Consider the following 18,386-nt stretch of genomic DNA (forward strand, 5'->3'; position numbering starts at 1 on the left):
AGACCTGGGAACAGCTAAGATACTGCGCAGGACCCTCAAGCTCCCAGGCCTCTGGTAGAGGACCCGAGCTTGAAGGATAAACCGCCCGCAGGGGCGTGCTGGGTGTTTTTTTATATACACACACATATATATATATATATATATATATATATATATATATATATATATATATATATATATATATATATATATCTGAGCTGGTTCGCTGATCTCTGGTGAAGAAGAATGAAACTTCAAAAGTAAAAATTAATAATTTTGCCCATATTAACAATAAAATTAATACGACCACAATAGTCAAAGCAGAAGTGTTAAAACTAGCCTGGTTTCTAACCTGTACATATGTCAATAAGTGCCTGGACCACACACACACTTTCCCACACACAAATTCTCACTCACAGCTTGCTGAAGCCCACTGAGCCCCATTCTCTCACTCTGATTCACAGCTCAGTGTTTCTCTGCCTTCTGAACCCAGATTTCTAATCAGAGAATTAGCTGCAGTTTCCTCTGCCAAAATCCACACAGTAATCCATCTCACTTTGTCCACACTGTGGCTCATGCCCCACTAAAGCATTTGTCAGTCTGTATGAACGAGGGAAAGGGATGGAGAAGGGGGGACAAACAAATAGATAGAAAGAGATCCTGGCAGCTGGGGGAAATGCGATTTCCTCGTTTCTTGGGTGGCTTTATTAGAAGCCTATTAGGTGCACGATTACAAACTTTAAATTTCTTATACTTTGACTGCATTCCAGCTTGGATAAACCGCGAGCCTGGCCAGGCTGTTGATTTCACATGAATGTATGAATGTGAGCCCGTACGCTTTGTACCTGGTATTTTGTCAAGCGTTGGGTCAGCCTAACTGCGCATTCAATGTCCGGTCCAGTCTCTCAGTGCGTGATTAATGAGAGAGGAGACAGGTGACGGCGGTGCATTCTAATCACATACAAGGACAAGGAAAAATACCAAAAAGAAAGGCAGAGAGGGGCTACAAGAGGGGCTACGAGAGGAAAGAGATAGAAATGGATTTTACATTGATATTGCAATGTCTGTTAAATGGGTATATTCAAATTCAAACATTTTACTGAAAGAAGCACAGATGAATGGCTTCTATCTGCAAGCACATACATAACTCACATATTAACACATGCACATGAACTGAATATTCTTACAGCCTCAGAAGCAAACATAAGGAGATGAAGGATACAGGAAATGCCTTATGGGGTTTGATTTGGCAAGACTCAGTCCAGTGGATCAGGAGAAATTGGCCCATCTCGTTGCATACTGCAATACCCAAAGGGCCTCTCACTCATGACTGTTCATGCTTCTAAACCTGGCTCTCAAAATAAAGTTAGTGAACTGTGCAGTTATTGTAGACATAGCTGGAATTATCTATGCAAATTTCAAAGCAAGACTGAGCCTCCTGAATGCTAATAGTGAATGATGGAAAGAATTACAGCAGCCAGGTGGATAACATACAGGATTGGTTTGGATAGATATTAAAGGAAAAAGAAATCCCTCCTGGATTTTCACTTACAGTGGTAAGCCTGTAATATGCAGCGCAATGAAGGGGTCACATGCATTTTGTGTAAAAGTGTTGAAATGTTTTAAATTAATCAGTTTTACTTTTGTGTGTTAATTAAATTTCCTCCCCCCCCCCCCCCATTTTTGTTTTGTAGTATGCCAGCTTTGAATCTCTCTGTTAGACAATGAGTGAAGAGAAAAGCTATTTCAATGCTGGAGGACAGACACCAAATACTGAATAGGCTGCTTACAGATGAGCAATAATCTAACAAATCCAATTTAGGTGAACTGCATGAGATTAGTGTAGACTGTATTAAATCAGTTTTAAAGCATGTGCTGTGTGATAAGTGAGTGCTAAAGTGTAAATAAAAAAAGCAACATTAACCATGCTAGCTCTTGCATGGATGGCCTTAAATGCTAACAGTGAACATGCTAACATGCTAATGTTTACAATTGCTAATTGTTTTTTTTTTTGGGGGGGGGGTTAGCGTTTAAGCATGTTTATTTTTTTATTAACACAACACACAGTAGAGTTTGCTAATTAACATTAAACACAACATACAAATAAGGCTAAGAAAAAGTGAGCCAAATTCATGCTAGTTCACGGTTCTAGATTAATTTCATCGTGGCTGCACCAGTAACATCAATGCAAAAGAGTTCTAAAAGTAAATAAATAAAATGGATATGAAGTTAAATCCTTCTGCTGTCTGTTAGGGCTTTGCCATTTCAAAGCATCACATCATGCTACAGCAAGTATGCAGGACAATGAGACAAACCCCGAGATATGTGAACAACAGATGCATGTCAGTCTCCAATGACGATTTAATACCTATAAAGGGATAAAGGGAGGTACTCACAGCACAGTACTCTCCAAAATATACAAGGAAACTACTCCTGCTAAAGGTGGAAGCAACAAACTTGTTTCACCACTTGAAGCAAAAATATATCATTGAGTGCAACAAGGTCACGAAGGGCTCGCAAAGAGGAGATACGAGCAGTTGTTGATGTGCAACCCCAAAATAAACAAATGACTCACCTGAGTATGGCTGGAGCAATCGCTAGTTGCATTCCATGTTGCAGGAAATCACTAATGTGCTTAGATGGTAGAAATGCTTTAAGCGACTGGTTAAAAAACTCAGCCCTACAGTAGATACAATATCCCAGGTTAAAAAAAATATGTTTATCATCAAATTTTATCATGTGGAGGCCTCCTTGGCTTTTAGCTTGAAGCGAGTTTAGTTTTGTTTTACTTTTCACTTACAGCTTCCAGGGAAAACACTACCTAGGCTACTTATGTTCTTACATTTAATGCTGTGTCCCTGTAAATAATGCAGTCTCACTACAGTTGCATTATAATGCAAAATTCAATGGCAGTGTGTTTGAATTTAGCCTGGTATATTCTTAATTCAATTCAATCTCATGTTTCCATAGTTTTTATTCTGTGGAATGTAACACTACTAAAACTTTAGCCGCTGCACTCTGTCAAGCATAATGAAGGAGAGCATTGTAAAATTGATTGTGAAAAACATAGTATTTGATGTAATGCCAATATTTCAAATGTTGCTGTTATGCTTATCTGCCTCATGTTGGATTTTAATTGGTCTGTTTCTGCATGTGTCTCATAGCTACACTCACATAACAAATTCTAACTTAAAGGCAGTTTTGATGCTTTTTATCATTAATGTCAGGAGCTTTCAACTGGCCACCAGTGTCCTGTTCTGACCTCACAGCAGTCTCGCCCCTTGATTAAAATAATACATTGTAAAATGCCTTTAAAAGAAGTCCCCTGTAGACGAACTCCTAATAATCAAAAATAAAATAACGTCACCTGTATTTGTCTATTAATCTCTAAGTATAAAAATAAACCCAGAAAAAAGCAACGTACAGCTCCAGTAAGTGTATCTGTAGCCACTGTAAGCACTACTCCCTGCATGTTCTCCTTCTACCTGTCCCTCCTCACTCTTCTCCCTGCTGTAGTTTACTCTCTGTGTCCGGTGCTGCTTGCTATGCATCATGTTGGCCCAAAATGACGATTGATTGCAGTGCCACTGCTTTTGTAATCCGCTTAGGATGGATTTTGCATCTAAATCACTTTATTATTTATGTGCCTAACTCTTGCCAATGCCATTTGGAGGCGGTATGATTGGTGATCCATCAAACATTATCCTTCACTTTGGTCATTAATATTGTAATGGGATGGACCTTCAACATGAAACTTCCAGGTGGAATACGAATCTCTTCAGGGAGGGTCAAGCTACTTAAAACAGGAGTCAACAGAAGAAAGATTATCAGGTGTACTCGCTACCAGGCAGGCTCTCCAGAGATGTTGTTAGCCTGCCCTCTCTCCGCTATCTACCTCTCTCTCCTCCACTCCTCCGCTCCCAGCTCACACAGCAGCTTGTATCTTCATACATGGCCTTGCTTAGAAAAATATAGGATGTTATTCTTTCATTGCCCTTTTTCCATCAGGGCTTCAATCACCACCTGCCAATCACACACGTCTGCTGCTTCCAGGCACGCACTTAAGCTCACCGTGCCACGTCAGGACACGGTTGAAACAACCACCTCTGTAGATGAGAAAAAAAAGAAATGATAGATATTCAGCTTACCACATAAAGGGCAAGTGTGATATGCATCGCAAACATTTGATGCAAATACTTCAAAGGAGTTTTATATAATCAGCTTTTTTATGAAATCTCTGAAAAGTTTCAAAGACCCAAGTTTGATGTTAACTCCTTGCGAGTCCTTCCACTTAATGTTAAGGTAGCGTAAGGGTTATTTTCAGCGTGCCGTATTAAAAATCGGCACTGCAACGATGTGGAGGCTCCGGGGATGCTGAAAAAAAATCTGTCGTTCGTCGTCTCCATGGCAGCCCCCTGAGCCCAGAGAAGAGGGAGGCCATACAGATAGAGCTGATACCTCTCAATGGGTGAGGAAGGCAACTGCTCAGATGCATTTGAGGTTCATGGATGCCAGCAATCATCATGTCACTGAGCCACAAGAAATTCTTCCAGTCAACTTTTAGCCAGAGGGCAGGGAAGGCACCAGAAGTGAAAGGAAGAGACATTTGTACTTTACAGTACATGTAGAGCAGCTGACCTCAGATAACTCTAAATACTTGAGCGATTGTCCTACGAGGGATTTTATTGTCATCGCGGAGAATAGTTTGCATCTTTCAGAAAAATGAGCGAAAAGTGTTCCGAGTTCATACAATTCAGCATTTCTGTTACGCATTCAACAAATGAAATGTGTTTTTGTAAAAGGAGCTGCTAATACTGACAAGTTTCCCGCAGTTGTTTTGAGTGCTACTGAGTCTTTGATAACAAATTTATTGCTTTGTTTAGTCTCTTCATTCTCATTTGCATTCAGTTAAAGTTCCAGCACACTACCATTGCCAGCGCCAGGAAGAAGAAAGGCACAGCTAGCAACTGGCTTGGTAAAAACTGCGAGGTTTAATTGTTTCAGCTCCATGGAGAGAGACACACAAAGCAAAACAAATCAAGGATACTGTGATATATATAAATTGAAAAACAATGTCTTTCTTTTCTTTTTTCTTTTTCTTTTTTGCATATTTTTCATTTATCACTCTTTAATGTTTCAGATGATCAAACACATTTTAGACAGATTTTAGACAAAAGATAAACCGAGTAAATACAAAACTGTATTTTTAATGGTGATTTTATTTATTGTTCTTTTATCATTCAAACCTACCTGTGTGAAAAAGTGATTGCCTCCTAAACATAATAGCTGGTTGCGCCACCCTTGGCAATAAGAACCGCAATCAACCATTTGTGATAATTGGCAATAAATCTTTCAACTCAGTGAGGAGGAATTTTTAATTCAGCCACACTGGAGAGTTTTTCAGCACGTACGGCCTGTTTAAGGTCATGCCAAAGCATCTCAATCAGATTTAAGTCCTGATTATGAACAGACCACTCCAACACGGTTTTGTTTTTAAAAAAAACTGTAGAACCAGGACACGTTCACCCCCGTTTCAAGTTTTTTCCTTGTGTGGATAATGGCTCTCACTGTGGTTCCCAAAGCCGTAGAAGTGTCTTTGCAACCTTTTCCAAACCGATAGATCTCATTAACTTTCTTTCTCAGCTGTTTCTTTAGATTGTGGCATGATGTGTGGCTTTTTGTGATATTAAAGCCTGCTTTACTTTGTCAGACAGGTTCTGTTTAAGTGGTTTCTTGATTTAACAAGTCTGGCAGTAATCAAGGCTGGGTGTGGAAAATCATGATTTGGGGGTGGTCACTTACTTTCAAATAGGGTAAATGATAAATATGTCAAAGAATAGGAAATCAGGAAGGAAACGCACACTTTTTCACTGCACTGTATATTTTCTACTTTTGATTTTGGCATTAGAGCTCCACTGTTGCACGTTTGATATCCACAAATCAAGAATCCTTGCTTTAAATACTGCCAACACTGTGGCAAGGGAGGTTTCTTTACTGTCTAGTATGTACTGGGGCTTTTTTTTTTCAATGTTTCACCAACAGAGGAACAGAGGAAAGCGTCTTCGTGTCTGATGTGATGCTATATTAAACATCTGCGCTCCTGCAAAACGAGAAATTTCTTCAAGCTTGTATCTGCGAATTGCACAGAGATACAGCGCTCCACTCAAAATAGCATCACACGTACTATTATTTGGTAATGATTGCTGTGCTCAGAATCCTAGCTACGATCTCACGAACTCCTACTCATATTTGATAGAGTAATGGAGCATCCATTTTTCATTCTGCAGGCGAGGGGAGGACGGTGCTGCCAGCTTTGCAATTTTAGAATTTTTGCATTTGCTCATCTGCGGTTTTTTAGCTACACACACACACACACACACACACACACACACACACACACACACACACACACACACACACACACACACACACACACACATAGCACATATACAGTAACAGTCTCATCTGCAGTGGTGGCAGCAGGCTATGACCTCTGACACTTGTGTATCAGCGAGTGCACAGATTAGTCATCGCCTTGGGTCTGCACAACTGAAGTGGAGCTGTGCAGTCGAAGTATGATGTGATTATTCCACTGACCTCTTTTCCCACTTCAAAACTGTACTTTTTCAAACATTCCTCTCCCCCCACACAAAGATTTGTTGATTCGTCTTGCGCGGGCGGTCAATGATAACAACAGACATTGTCAACAGTGGCTCAAACAGCAACACACATGAATGCCGGTCCTTTAGTAACAGAGCAATGTTAGCGTACCTGTGAAGCTGACGTGCAATCAACTTGCAGGTAATAACCCTTTAATGAAATGTTTTTGCACAGGAAGCCGGATGCTTTGGGGAGGTCATCCTTCATCACAAAATCATTACGGGGCTGATTCATTTCTCTGCCATGTTAATATAAAAAGCATCAGCTTGGCAGGATGAGAAGAAGGGTGGTCTAAATTGTCAATTAAAGATCTATCTTCCAGTCTTACTTACGCCACATGACTTGCAGACTGAGTGATAGCAGTGAAGGCTGGATTGTCTTGCTTCGTGTGAAATGAACTCTGTAGTAATGAAAATACTTTTAGTTATTATTGTTTTCTCAACCAAAAACAAGCAATCACACATGAAAAAGAGTCACCTGTCTAGCATTAAAGTCACAAATTAATCAGTTTAACTCTTATTAGGCCTTCGGTGGATTGCTCACATATGGTTTTGGCTCCGTCGGCTGATCAACCTTCTCGTGAATGGTTTTAATAACAGTTTTTTTTCCTGCTAATTCACTGATTGTAACATCCATAACAATAAATATCAAACTAATGCACATCCTCAAGAGCAAAAACACATTAGCTCACATTAACCAGTCAACGAGAGATCTTGATAGAGAAATAGTATAATTAAAAAAAAAAATCTTATTATTATTATTATTATTATTTGTTTTAGAAAGCTCCAATCACACAATCAGTTTTCAGGAGGAACATCTCATTTGTTAAGCGTGCAGGGGAAATATCCAATAATTGGCAAAGAGGAAACACTTTCATGAACAGCTCAACATCTTAACAAGAGAAAAGCAGCTGAAAGAACCACATGAGTAGACTTTTATAGGAGGGTGTGAGAGTCAAGTCAGACTACCGGTGTCAGACTTTTGGTAGATATAAGCTGTGTCGAAAGGAGGCAGATCAATAACTTGTCTGGTTGATGCAGAACAGACAACTTTTAAATGAGCTCTGCATTTTCTTTCATTAAATGTTCCCTTTTCAAAAAGATTAGAAAGATCACTTTCAAGTCCAAGCTGACAATCAAGCTGTGTCCTTCTTTACTCCATAGTCACAGAAAAATCATGGTGGAACCAAAAGTTTTGTGTCTTTATGATACAACATCATAAAGACACAAAACTGCAAGGTAACCAAAGTGATCATGTAGGTCTACCTTATTATCCACTATTATGTCCATGTCTTGGCTTTGTATCTATGTTCTTTTATGGGTTCAGTTATTATCGTACCTCTTCAATCTTTCCGTAGGGAGCCTCGTGTTTCTTTGCAATGAAATAAGAGCCTAATGACAAATATCTCATTTTACAGAGAAGAGGCTTTCTCTTGGAAACCCTTCCAGCCACGCCATACCTGTCTAGTCATTTTTAGTTCATTGTTATTAGCTGTACAATGCACTGAGTCTGAGTGAAGGAGAGAGATCATTGTCCTGTTAATTTGTCCCAATTTTGTACAAACTTTGGCTGTTGGTTAGATGGCCTCACATTTGACTCTAGATTACTTTGGTATATAAAACAAGCCGAATCATCACCTCTCCATTACTGTGCTTAACACTTAGTATGATGTGTTTGTGCTGAAATGCAGTATTTGGTGTTTGGCCATAATGGACAGCATCATGTTTGGCAAACACCACTTTGTCCAAAAGATATTCATCAAGAAAGTTGATTCAGCTGCAACTTTTCAAACCATGCTGCTAATTTCTTTCTAGACACAAGAGTAGGACAGGTTTTCTCCTGGCAGCCCTGAAATGAGCTATACTTTCGCCATCTTTCACTAATTGTGCTGTCATAAACTTCAGCATTTAACATGCTAAGTGAGGCCTGTAGAGCCTGAGATGTAGCTCATTGAGCAGTCTGAGGACTGCACAGTCTGACCTTGGGGTGGTACATTCACTGGAAGATTGGTAATTGGTATGTTTTCCACATGTGAGTATTCTTTCTCACTGCAGAATGAAGCATTTCTAATTGTTTGGAAATTGTCCTGCAACACTTCCCTTACCAGACTGGCACCAACGATTCTTTCTTTAAGATCGTTTCTGGTGTCTTTCCTCCTTGGTAATGTTTTAACCCACACTAGAATGCTCCAGACCTGCAAACCACTAAAACGTCTGCATTTATAAGGTGCTCACACTTCCTGATGTAATTATCAAGTGCATTGATTAGCAGCACCTGACTGCTACTTAGTCTCTTAAAGTCTCTTACGGAAGCTGTAAGAATGTATTTTGCTTTCTGCAAACTGCTTCTGCATCTGGTTTGACTTTTGTTATATAAATAATGACAAAGTGTAATATACCATGTTTTGGAATTCATCTGAGATTGCATTTAGTTAATTTTAAGATGTGCTAAGGACCAAATGGTTAATTTGGTCCTTAGCACTGAAAGAAGGTTTAATTTCTTTTTACTGTTATTGCATTATGACTAACACTCAGTAAAACCTGCACATTGCACTCACTGCAGAGCCCAGGCTCCCTAGTTGAAACACTAAACTTGCTGCAGAGAATTTAATCAAAAGGTCTCTTGCTCGCCTGCCTGCATGCACAGCATTATCTGGTCATGATCATTTTAAAATTATGTTTGATAGCAGTAGTGTCTAGGAATGTGCTCCGCTGTATCTTTGCAATTCACCCCTAGGCTTCGCAAAGATGTTTTAACAAGATAAGGCCCCAGACAATGCCCTTCAGAGACAAAACTTAATTCAACACTGAAACTTAAATTGTAGCTTTGTTTGCTTCTGGAGTGAAGACACACAAAACCGTATAACAATGATTCTTCGGTATTTTTCTAATTTGTTTCCATTTGTATAAAAAGTTAACTTTTGACTCACGTCTTTTGATTGCTTAAACATTTTGCCTGCCAGCCAGGAACAAAACAATTCCAAATATGAAAAGTTTTCCCACTCACGATCCACAAACAACAACAACAACAACAACATAAAACACAAAAAGTGCACGCACAGTAGAGTAGCAGTGCTTGCACAGCATATTGGAGGTGCATCCCATGCCACATAATAAATTCCATTCCGCTCTAAGTAGTATGTCACAAGAACTTTGACACACTTTCTGCAAGTTGATGTTTAGTAAATGTTAAAATCAAACTGCTTACATCCACTAGTGGATCAGTTAAATGATTCAGCAGGGATTTTCTCAAAAACAGCATGACAACAAACACAGACATTTCAGCATTTAGGAGCCAAGAGAGGCTCTAAACTAAAAGCCTGAAAGATGCCTAAGGCAGTTTTTGTTCCCGAGAGAGACAATCCATTCCTCCAGCAAAGATCAAGCCTCTGTATTTCAAGAGAAAAGTGTTTGTGAAGTACAGTATAGGCTATATTTCACTGGGCTTTCATACTAATAAAATCTGCATAGCAAATGATAGATACCTGAGAGCAAAGAGGAAAAGAACAAAACAAAAACAAAGCAAAGACTCACCAAGAGGCTGTCCAGCAATGATACGGGCGTTTTCCCCCGCCACTGCTGCTCGGGCGTTCCTTTCGTTCATGTATTGTACAAAGGCGTAACCCTTGTGCACAGAGCAACCCACTATCTTGCCATACTTGGCGAAGATGACCTCTATGTCGGTCTTCTTGACGATGGCTGTGTTGAGGTTGCCAATAAAGACTCTGGAGTTGAGGGAACGAGGGTCATTCTTGTTGGTCACGTTGCTGGTCTGAGTTTTACCAGTCATTCTCCTCCAGTTGCCCTCCTGGGACACAGACAGAGGGGGAGGGGAGGGGGAAAGCTTTAGAGGACGGGCAGGCCAACTCCAGCTAATTCTGCTCCAAAGGAAGTGTTTAATATTATTTTTTTTAACATAACATAATGACACAGATAGTCAAATAAATAAGCACAATTATAGATGGAACCGTTTTCGAAGAACTTCAGGAACTAATTCAGAATCAGTAAAATATCCAATAATACTCTTAAAGAAGTCATTTCATGATTGCAGAGTTGTCACCAGTTACCTAACTGCTGCTTAGAGAAATCAAAAACACTGCAAGTTTAAAAAAAAGGAAAGAAAAAATATAACGGTTTAACAACTGACCTTTCTTGAGCTGCAACAACACTAAATTTAGCCAATTCTGAATGATGATCATTGCTTCTTCATCACATACATGTGCTTCTTACTTACTTACCCAGCCAGCTCGGTGTGCTGGTTTGTGACCTTGGCTAACATGGCATCGTGGTTTTATGTTTCTCAGTCAGACAACTACTTTAAAGAGTAAAACACACACACAGAGTCTCTCTGTGATTCCTCCAGCAACTGACAGCATTGCTGTGAATGGATGTTTTACTGACCCAGCTGGGGGCATGTGATTGGCTGGTGACAAATCCACTGTCACGAAATGTGACATGAAATATAACTAGATAGAAAAAAAGATGAAGTAAAAGTCAAACTTCTGGAAAGGAGATTTTGAAACAGATATTTTACATACACTTAAAATTACTTCAATTTAACTTGAGTCATTTGACATTTATTTACTCATATTACACACCGGAGCTCCATGAAACACAGGATAATTACTTTTTTCCAGTAATACTTTATATTAACCGTAGTTAATGAATGGAAAATTCATTTTTAATAAAAATAAAGCTTTTACTGTTAATGAAATTGCACCATTATTTAATGCTTACACATCTTTTAATAATAATTGTTCTGTAACTGATGAATGACGGCCTCTGTTAATATTTAGAGTTAAGTGACTATAAGTACTTCACGTTTAACTCAAAAAAGTAGGGCAACTTTCCAATTCTTTCATAAATGTGAAGTAAAGGCAACCATGTCAACTTTTACAGAACTATCTACATGTTGTTTAATTAGATTTTAGATCTTTCGGTGTAATTTTGGAAGGATGAGCAATTTTGAATGAGGAACACAGGTTGTGTTGGACAAAATAAGCCACTCTGAGTGGATCAGGGCAGAGAGTGCTGGGAGATGACAGGATAGGAATTGGAGCCGGGCCTGAATCAGTCTGAATGCATGATCTTTACCCATTCCACATTCATTCTGACAGGTGGAGCTGGATTGATGTTTCTAAGCTCTGCAAATGGTTAATAAATACTATATAGATCATCTATAAACACAAATTGGCTGTCTATTATAACACAACTGTGCGTGCTGTAACTACATGGACTTAGACTGTGTGTAATTAGTCAATAACACACAATCATTTTCACTTTGTGTTTACTTTTGCTTTTACTGCCCTTTAATATGTACCAATGTTATCATATTAAATTCAAATTATAGCTAGTTTTTAGTAAATGATAAACATAAATGACTTGTTTGATAGCAACATATCATTTTCTTAAAACTTACTAAACTTTTAAACTTTTACCCTTTTTCCTAGTTGGGTTCTACTTTTTTAATGCACCTTTTTGTTGAAAAGGCTGTTGTTGTTGTTGTTGTTGTTGAAGGTTTCCTTCTCTGTATGTAAAGTACAATGTCACTGGCCAGTCAACTGCTTACCTAAGCCACATTTTTCATGGTTGAAATGCTACCACTGGATGATTGTGAGGAGCATAAGAAGAAGCAACAATATGTGAATGTCACAGCAGTTCTCTCCGCTTTGTGAGAAACCAAATACAGTAGCTGTCAGTGAAAAAGCTTTGCTATCTCAATACCCATATTGTTGCATCCCTAATGCTTTGTGTGCCATTTCACTGATCACATAAAGCGTGGGCTGTAATTCGTGTTACAGTTTTATTCAGACTTTTCTGTGCTGTCAAGTTATCAACGTACATTAGCCTCAGCTTTTGTAGGCCTCCTCTGCAATTATTCCTAAATGACCTTTTCACGGCTTGAATGTTAGTTTTCACGAAAGATGATTGGTCGCAGCATCGGGGCAATTATGCCTACCCAATGAAAGGATGCACTATTGAGCGATCATTGTTGTATGTTTAATTACGGTTATCAAACAGCAGATAGGTAAATTGATCCCCCCAAATTTTTCCACCAGTTTTTCCTTTGATTTTCTTTTCACTGCAAGCATGTCGTTTTGTTTTTTTATAGCTGGAAAAATCCTGGTTTTCATTACAGTTTATGTTCCAAAATGGATTACAGTTAGTCCATTAAATACTGTGAAATATTGTGAAGAAAACACTGCATATTTAATATTTGCCTGCTCTGAGTCTCTGTCCCTGACACACTGTGATAACAACTATTCAGCTTTGAGACGAAGAACCTGAATAATGGATCCAATCCTCAGTAAATAGGATTAGTAACCAAGGTAACGCTGATGTTCTTGGAATATCGTGCACGAACACACAAGCGCACACACGTACACATTTCTGACTGGCAGTCTCTTTCCCTTTACCAAACATAATTTCCAATGCAAACGGCTGTAGACTCCTACGGCGCGGCAGCTTTGATTGCCCACTGCGTAGCGTCAATCTCTGCACAATTACACAGTGTAGTTTTATTGTGATGTGCTGTCCCATAATAACTTTGTTTGGCAATTGGCTGTATGTGGCAGGAGAATAATTCTGAAAAGGATGCAATTCACACACTGAAGCCACAGTAGATAAAGAAGAAAGCTGCCCAGTCAACCAGTAAAGTGGAACAGCCGTGCGATTTACAGAGGAAATATTCTGTGTCATGCATCCATTACACCTGAGTCTGGGATCAGGCAACACACACTACCGCTACTCTTTCACTTGGCAACACATGTTTTATGTGTTATATCACCTAACGTCTCATGTTATTTATTTGACTATTTGCACCTACTGTGGTCGCATAGCAGCTCGGGTTTACAGTGTTGCATGGATGTGCTGTTTCTGCACGTTGCCACATGTGGGAATAAACTCCTGCTCACCAGCCCTCAAGTGGCCTTGTCATTTATCAGTGGCAGACACTGAAAATTGATGTGGTGCAGGCACACAGATATGCATGTCTTAACTCAAACGAGCACCACAGTGACCACCTAATGCTAGTTCAAAACCCCAGTCTGACACTCCTGCCATATGGATGTTCATGGACAGGTCACAGGGAACATGACACATCAGTGGAGAAGGGTTAGGTTGCCTCTCTAGTTTAATAAATCAGGAGTGGATACTGGCCTTCGGACCACTTTACCCCTTCTTACTGTTATATTTCATGTTGTCTTCTCTGTTGTTTTCTTTAGAACGGGACACTAATTTATTCCATCAGTGGTTTTCCTGCTGACCTTGCCTTTTAGTATATTTACAACCTCCATTAAGCTTCTTGTCCTCTGAGGTGATAGCGTCACAGGGAGAAACATGGGAAAACAGCGCAGGAAGTGATATTCAACCAGGAATGTAATTGGAAAAAGAATTGTTTTAGAGGACCTGATATTTGTTATCAAAAAAACACAGAAACGTGCTCTGCAAACTGCTTTTAGAGGAAAAGTAACGACCTGGTGTTCAAAGCCCACTCTTTAAAAATGATTACAGCTTCAACTGTACTGCCTTTTGACAGTTAAGAGGTGAAGACAGATAAGTCTTCATTTTCACTTTCATGCCGGCGTGGTCGTGTCAGAATAAGTGCCACATTTTTCAAAAGGTGGACGTCTCCTTTGGGGAAAAAAACACTTTGATGTTCTGGCATTACAGAAAAGCGCAGCATGCTTTGCCTCTAATATGTTTTGTAAGAGAAGCCCAATATCATGGCAATGATAAAGACATACAAATAAGGTCAGTAGAAAAAGCATCAAGGTTATGTAGTTGACAGCACTGCTGTGTTGGGTTAGCGGTTGAGTGAAAAAAGAAAGGGTTTCGTGCAGAAGTAGCCATATTACTGAGCTCTCTCTTGCTCTGTAATGCATTGTGCCTCGGTAGACAGGCTCTTAAAAGGTTGTTGTTTGGCTCTGGCTCTGCCTGATTTATAGACATTTTTTTTCATGGAGGGAACTCATTGAATTGATTCCTTTTGTAATTTCCTACCACTCCACCACTGTACATTTCTCTTCACGATGCCTCAGCCTCTCTGCTCTGATTGTTGCCTAGGCAGCTCGACGGGCTAAGGAAAGGCCGAAGAAGCTGCTCGCTGAAACAGAACAGAGAAAGGTAACCCGATACACCTTTTCCAAAAGCGTTGCCACCGTGTACCGCAAAGTTAGAATAATTGCTTCAAAGATTTCTTCCATTTATATCTTGACTTAAAATGTGTCTTTCTGCCCGTGAAAGCAACAGCAACAACTGTGAAAAAAAATCCTATTTGTAAATCAACAGCTCTATTTGTATTATAGGCCGCAGAGTATCTCAGTCGTGCAGCCAGCCATAAATATGTGCACTTTTGTGAAGTGTGGTCAGAGGCTGAAACGATTGTGATCCAAAGAGAAACAGCACTCCCAACATTTCGCCTGATTTAAAGGTGAAGGAACAGTTACGGAAATTAAATTTAATATGAACAGAATAAAGGCCGTAAACACATTTAATGCTATACAGCACTTTCCACTATTCTATTTGCATCTAAAAAAAAAGGACTCCAGTCTCCAAGATAGGAAGCCATAAAACTAATTCTCTCCACATTTTCAATCAGCTGCTGCCCTTTGGCTTTATGAGTCAAGGTACACAGTGCCGGCCTCAGCTTCAACTCTGCTACACCACTGCAAAGTGGACCTATAAAAAGGAGGAGGAGGAGGAGCCATTCTAATTTTGCTGGCATAGGGTGTTTGAAGTGCTATAAATGTGAGATAAATTTTGTTCAATGGGACATTTACACAACCTCACTGTTTATGACTATCACAAGTCATTGTTTTTTGTTCTCTGAGCAGTTAATTGCATGGGGTAAGAGAGCAACATCTCTTAAGGTAAGAGATGTTTTTGACTGCTAACCTAAACCATGAATGGGATTTATGGTTTTAAATATTTAATTACTGTTTTCAGAGGCTGCTAAATCATTATAATCATTATAATCTCATCTTCAAAGCTGCCCTTAGCTTTTTAACTAAAATTGGAGGATGATGTAAAAAAACAAAACAAAAAACACTACTGTAGCCTTGTCTTAACCCCATCAACCAGATTTTCCCCTCAATGTTATATCAATTTCAGACACAAAAGACCTCTTTCAGGTGGTGCAGTTGGGGAAGAGGGTCAGAAGCACAGTATGACACTAACAAAATATGAACAGCAAGACACAAATAACAAACTATAGACACAAAGAGGAGCTAGGTTTCCAGTGACAGAGAGCTGAAGGCTAGGGATCCCAGAAGACTAAACTGGGAGCATAAAGATAAAGCAACCAGGAAATGTAACATTGTTGCATTGAGTTGCAGAATTCAAAAGAAACTGAAAATCTCTGAAGGTACAGAAAAGCAGGACTCAAAATTAAGCTTGAACTAATAACAAGAAAGAATAAACTATTTCCTGAATCTAAATAATAAAGAATATTAAGCTTAAAACGCAGAGACAAAACCTGTTTGTCATGACACTGAGAAGGTGGTGGAGACCAAAGCAGAGCTAAAAGGATCGTTGTTGTTTTACTCACGTTCACCACCTCCTAATACGTTAAATAGGTGTTATAGTCCCAAGACATGGCCTAAAAATCACAGCTCTTAATTGAACCCCATTCTAATGGATGAAGTGCATCCATTAGTGTTAGGTTTGTATTGTTGATTGTCATTTATGCTTAGAAATATTTACTTATATATGCTTAGAGTTTTGTAATTAGTTGTAGATTGGTAGAGGTTTTGATCCTTGATAGTCTGCAAACTTTGTGTGTATTAGACAGCACTTTGGGAGCATGAGAGGTCATACCGTGTCTTATTGTTTTATGGCAGGATTAACGTAGTTGCGTCTGTTCTAGTCTAAGTGCTCTTTGTTTAGATGAACTGCAGGACTTCCTCACCGTGTCATCTAGGATGAACCATCTAGGGTGAGGGGGAGGCTACCCTCTTCCTGACCAAGGATGTTTGACCCTTTGATCAGCAGTCCACACACACACACACACACACACACACACACACACACACACACACACACACAGGCAAGGTACTCTTTGTGTGTATGTAGACGTCATATGTTAATGAACTTATGCATATTCATGTAACCTCAATAAAAGAACAGTGGTACGGGAGAACGGACGAGAGCAACTGGGGTCAAGCGAAGGAACGGTGCCTGTCCGGTTCTCTCCCGTGCACGAGAAACAGGAAGAAGCTTGCCTACTTGTGTCTTGCTTTGCAGTGTAATTATATTGTCTTCAACGTTCCAGCGGATGGGTTCAAGCTACAAACCTATCAATTAGCTCTCTGCTCATGGACAAAATTTCATCAATAATGACGTCTGTTATGCAACCCCTGTTTAATAAATTACTGAACTTTTCCTCTAGTGTGCTTTTACTTGTGAAATGAGTTTTAAGTACAAGCAATGACAGTAATGATACAATACTCCTGTGTGTAATTTATGTGGCACAGCATGCTATTTAAAAAAAAAAAAGCAGACTGTGCTTACTAATTTTTATTACTTTTTTGTTCAGTTTATGCTTGAGCATTTCTTTCTTTCTTGGGTGGTTATAGCCTTGGAAGAAAGACTATGTACCTCATACATCTTGTCTTACTTCAATACCACAACCCTTCACATTGGGCCCCTTTTCCTCTTACCTGCAGCAAACCTCATTTCACTACAAATAGTGGCTATGCGTCGCAGCGCCAACCATTTTTATTCCCCTGAACTCTGTTCTCAGAAAATTCATTGACTATTAGAAAGCCTGAAGGAACGATACAATTAGCTAACATGCAAATGGAGTCATTTCTCAGTTGGCTCTCATTCACCTGCACGAAAGTGATGGGTAAAATATGATGGGAAAAACTCCCGTGTGCCGGGGCATAGCAAACATTGGATGATATACAAGAGGAATTTCTTATTATCCAGGGGGAGTCTGCTGTTTGTGACTGACAGGGGAACACCTCAATTGCACTGACAAGATTTCATTTCTTTCCATGGTAGTATACAGCTGCACAGAGTTAAAAGTAATCTGGTCAAACACAGTGAGCTCTCGAGCGCAGCATAGATCAATCTCTGTCTGCTCTTAATCCAATCTGATTGGTAAGAATAGCATCGGGGTGATATAAAACCCACTCTGCATGATTGTTTTGAAAGCTTCCTCTCCACTATGGAACATAGCTCCACGGGATATCTAAAAGCTTTCTATCCACAGTGCAGTTGGATGTTTCCACCTCCTCAAAATGGGCAAGCAGAAAAATAACATCAAAAATCAAGACGTTTCAGAAGGGGTGGGAAAGAGCCGAAATCATTCACTTTAGTACAAGAAACAAAATAACAAAAGAAATCAATCACAGGTGGAACTAACTACTTGCATATACATACATACATTATTGTTTACAAACCAGAAGAATTCATCAAGTCTGATGTGCTTGTGAATGGAAATTTCTATCTTTTAGGTGCAGTGGAGTGTTAAGCTTTACATAACAGAAATAGAAAGACAGCAGTGCAGTACGTAAGTACACTTAAGTACGTTAAGCAGGGAGCAAACATTAAAATAAGCTTAAATAAACTTTCTGCTCTGAGTGATTTTAATAAAGTGGCATTCAAACTCAGGAAATATTTGCACTAGTTGCATTTAGTGATTAAAAAAATGAGGATATTAGCAATGCCACACTTTACTTAATGTGGGCTGGATCCCTATATCCTCTGGGCATCATCATTTAGGGTACCACTGTGTGATGCAAC

The 18,386-nt window shown here is 39.4% G+C and overlaps 1 protein-coding gene across 2 annotated transcripts in view; it reads right to left on the reverse strand.

Moving 5' to 3' along the window:
• Positions 1–18,386, reverse strand: part of ralyl (RALY RNA binding protein like) — a 130,927-nt gene that overhangs the window by 69,771 nt on the left and 42,770 nt on the right. For both annotated transcript variants that reach the window (XM_082546603.1, XM_082546601.1), the window contains exon 2: positions 10,173–10,446. In XM_082546603.1, coding sequence (XP_082402729.1) covers positions 10,173–10,428 — 256 coding nt within the window. In that variant the 5' untranslated portion in view covers positions 10,429–10,446. The remainder of the gene's footprint in view (positions 1–10,172; positions 10,447–18,386) is intronic.

The sequence above is a fragment of the Aulonocara stuartgranti genome, assembly GCF_965226115.1.
Source record: "Aulonocara stuartgranti genome assembly, chromosome: 9".
Taxonomy (NCBI): domain Eukaryota; kingdom Metazoa; phylum Chordata; class Actinopteri; order Cichliformes; family Cichlidae; genus Aulonocara; species Aulonocara stuartgranti.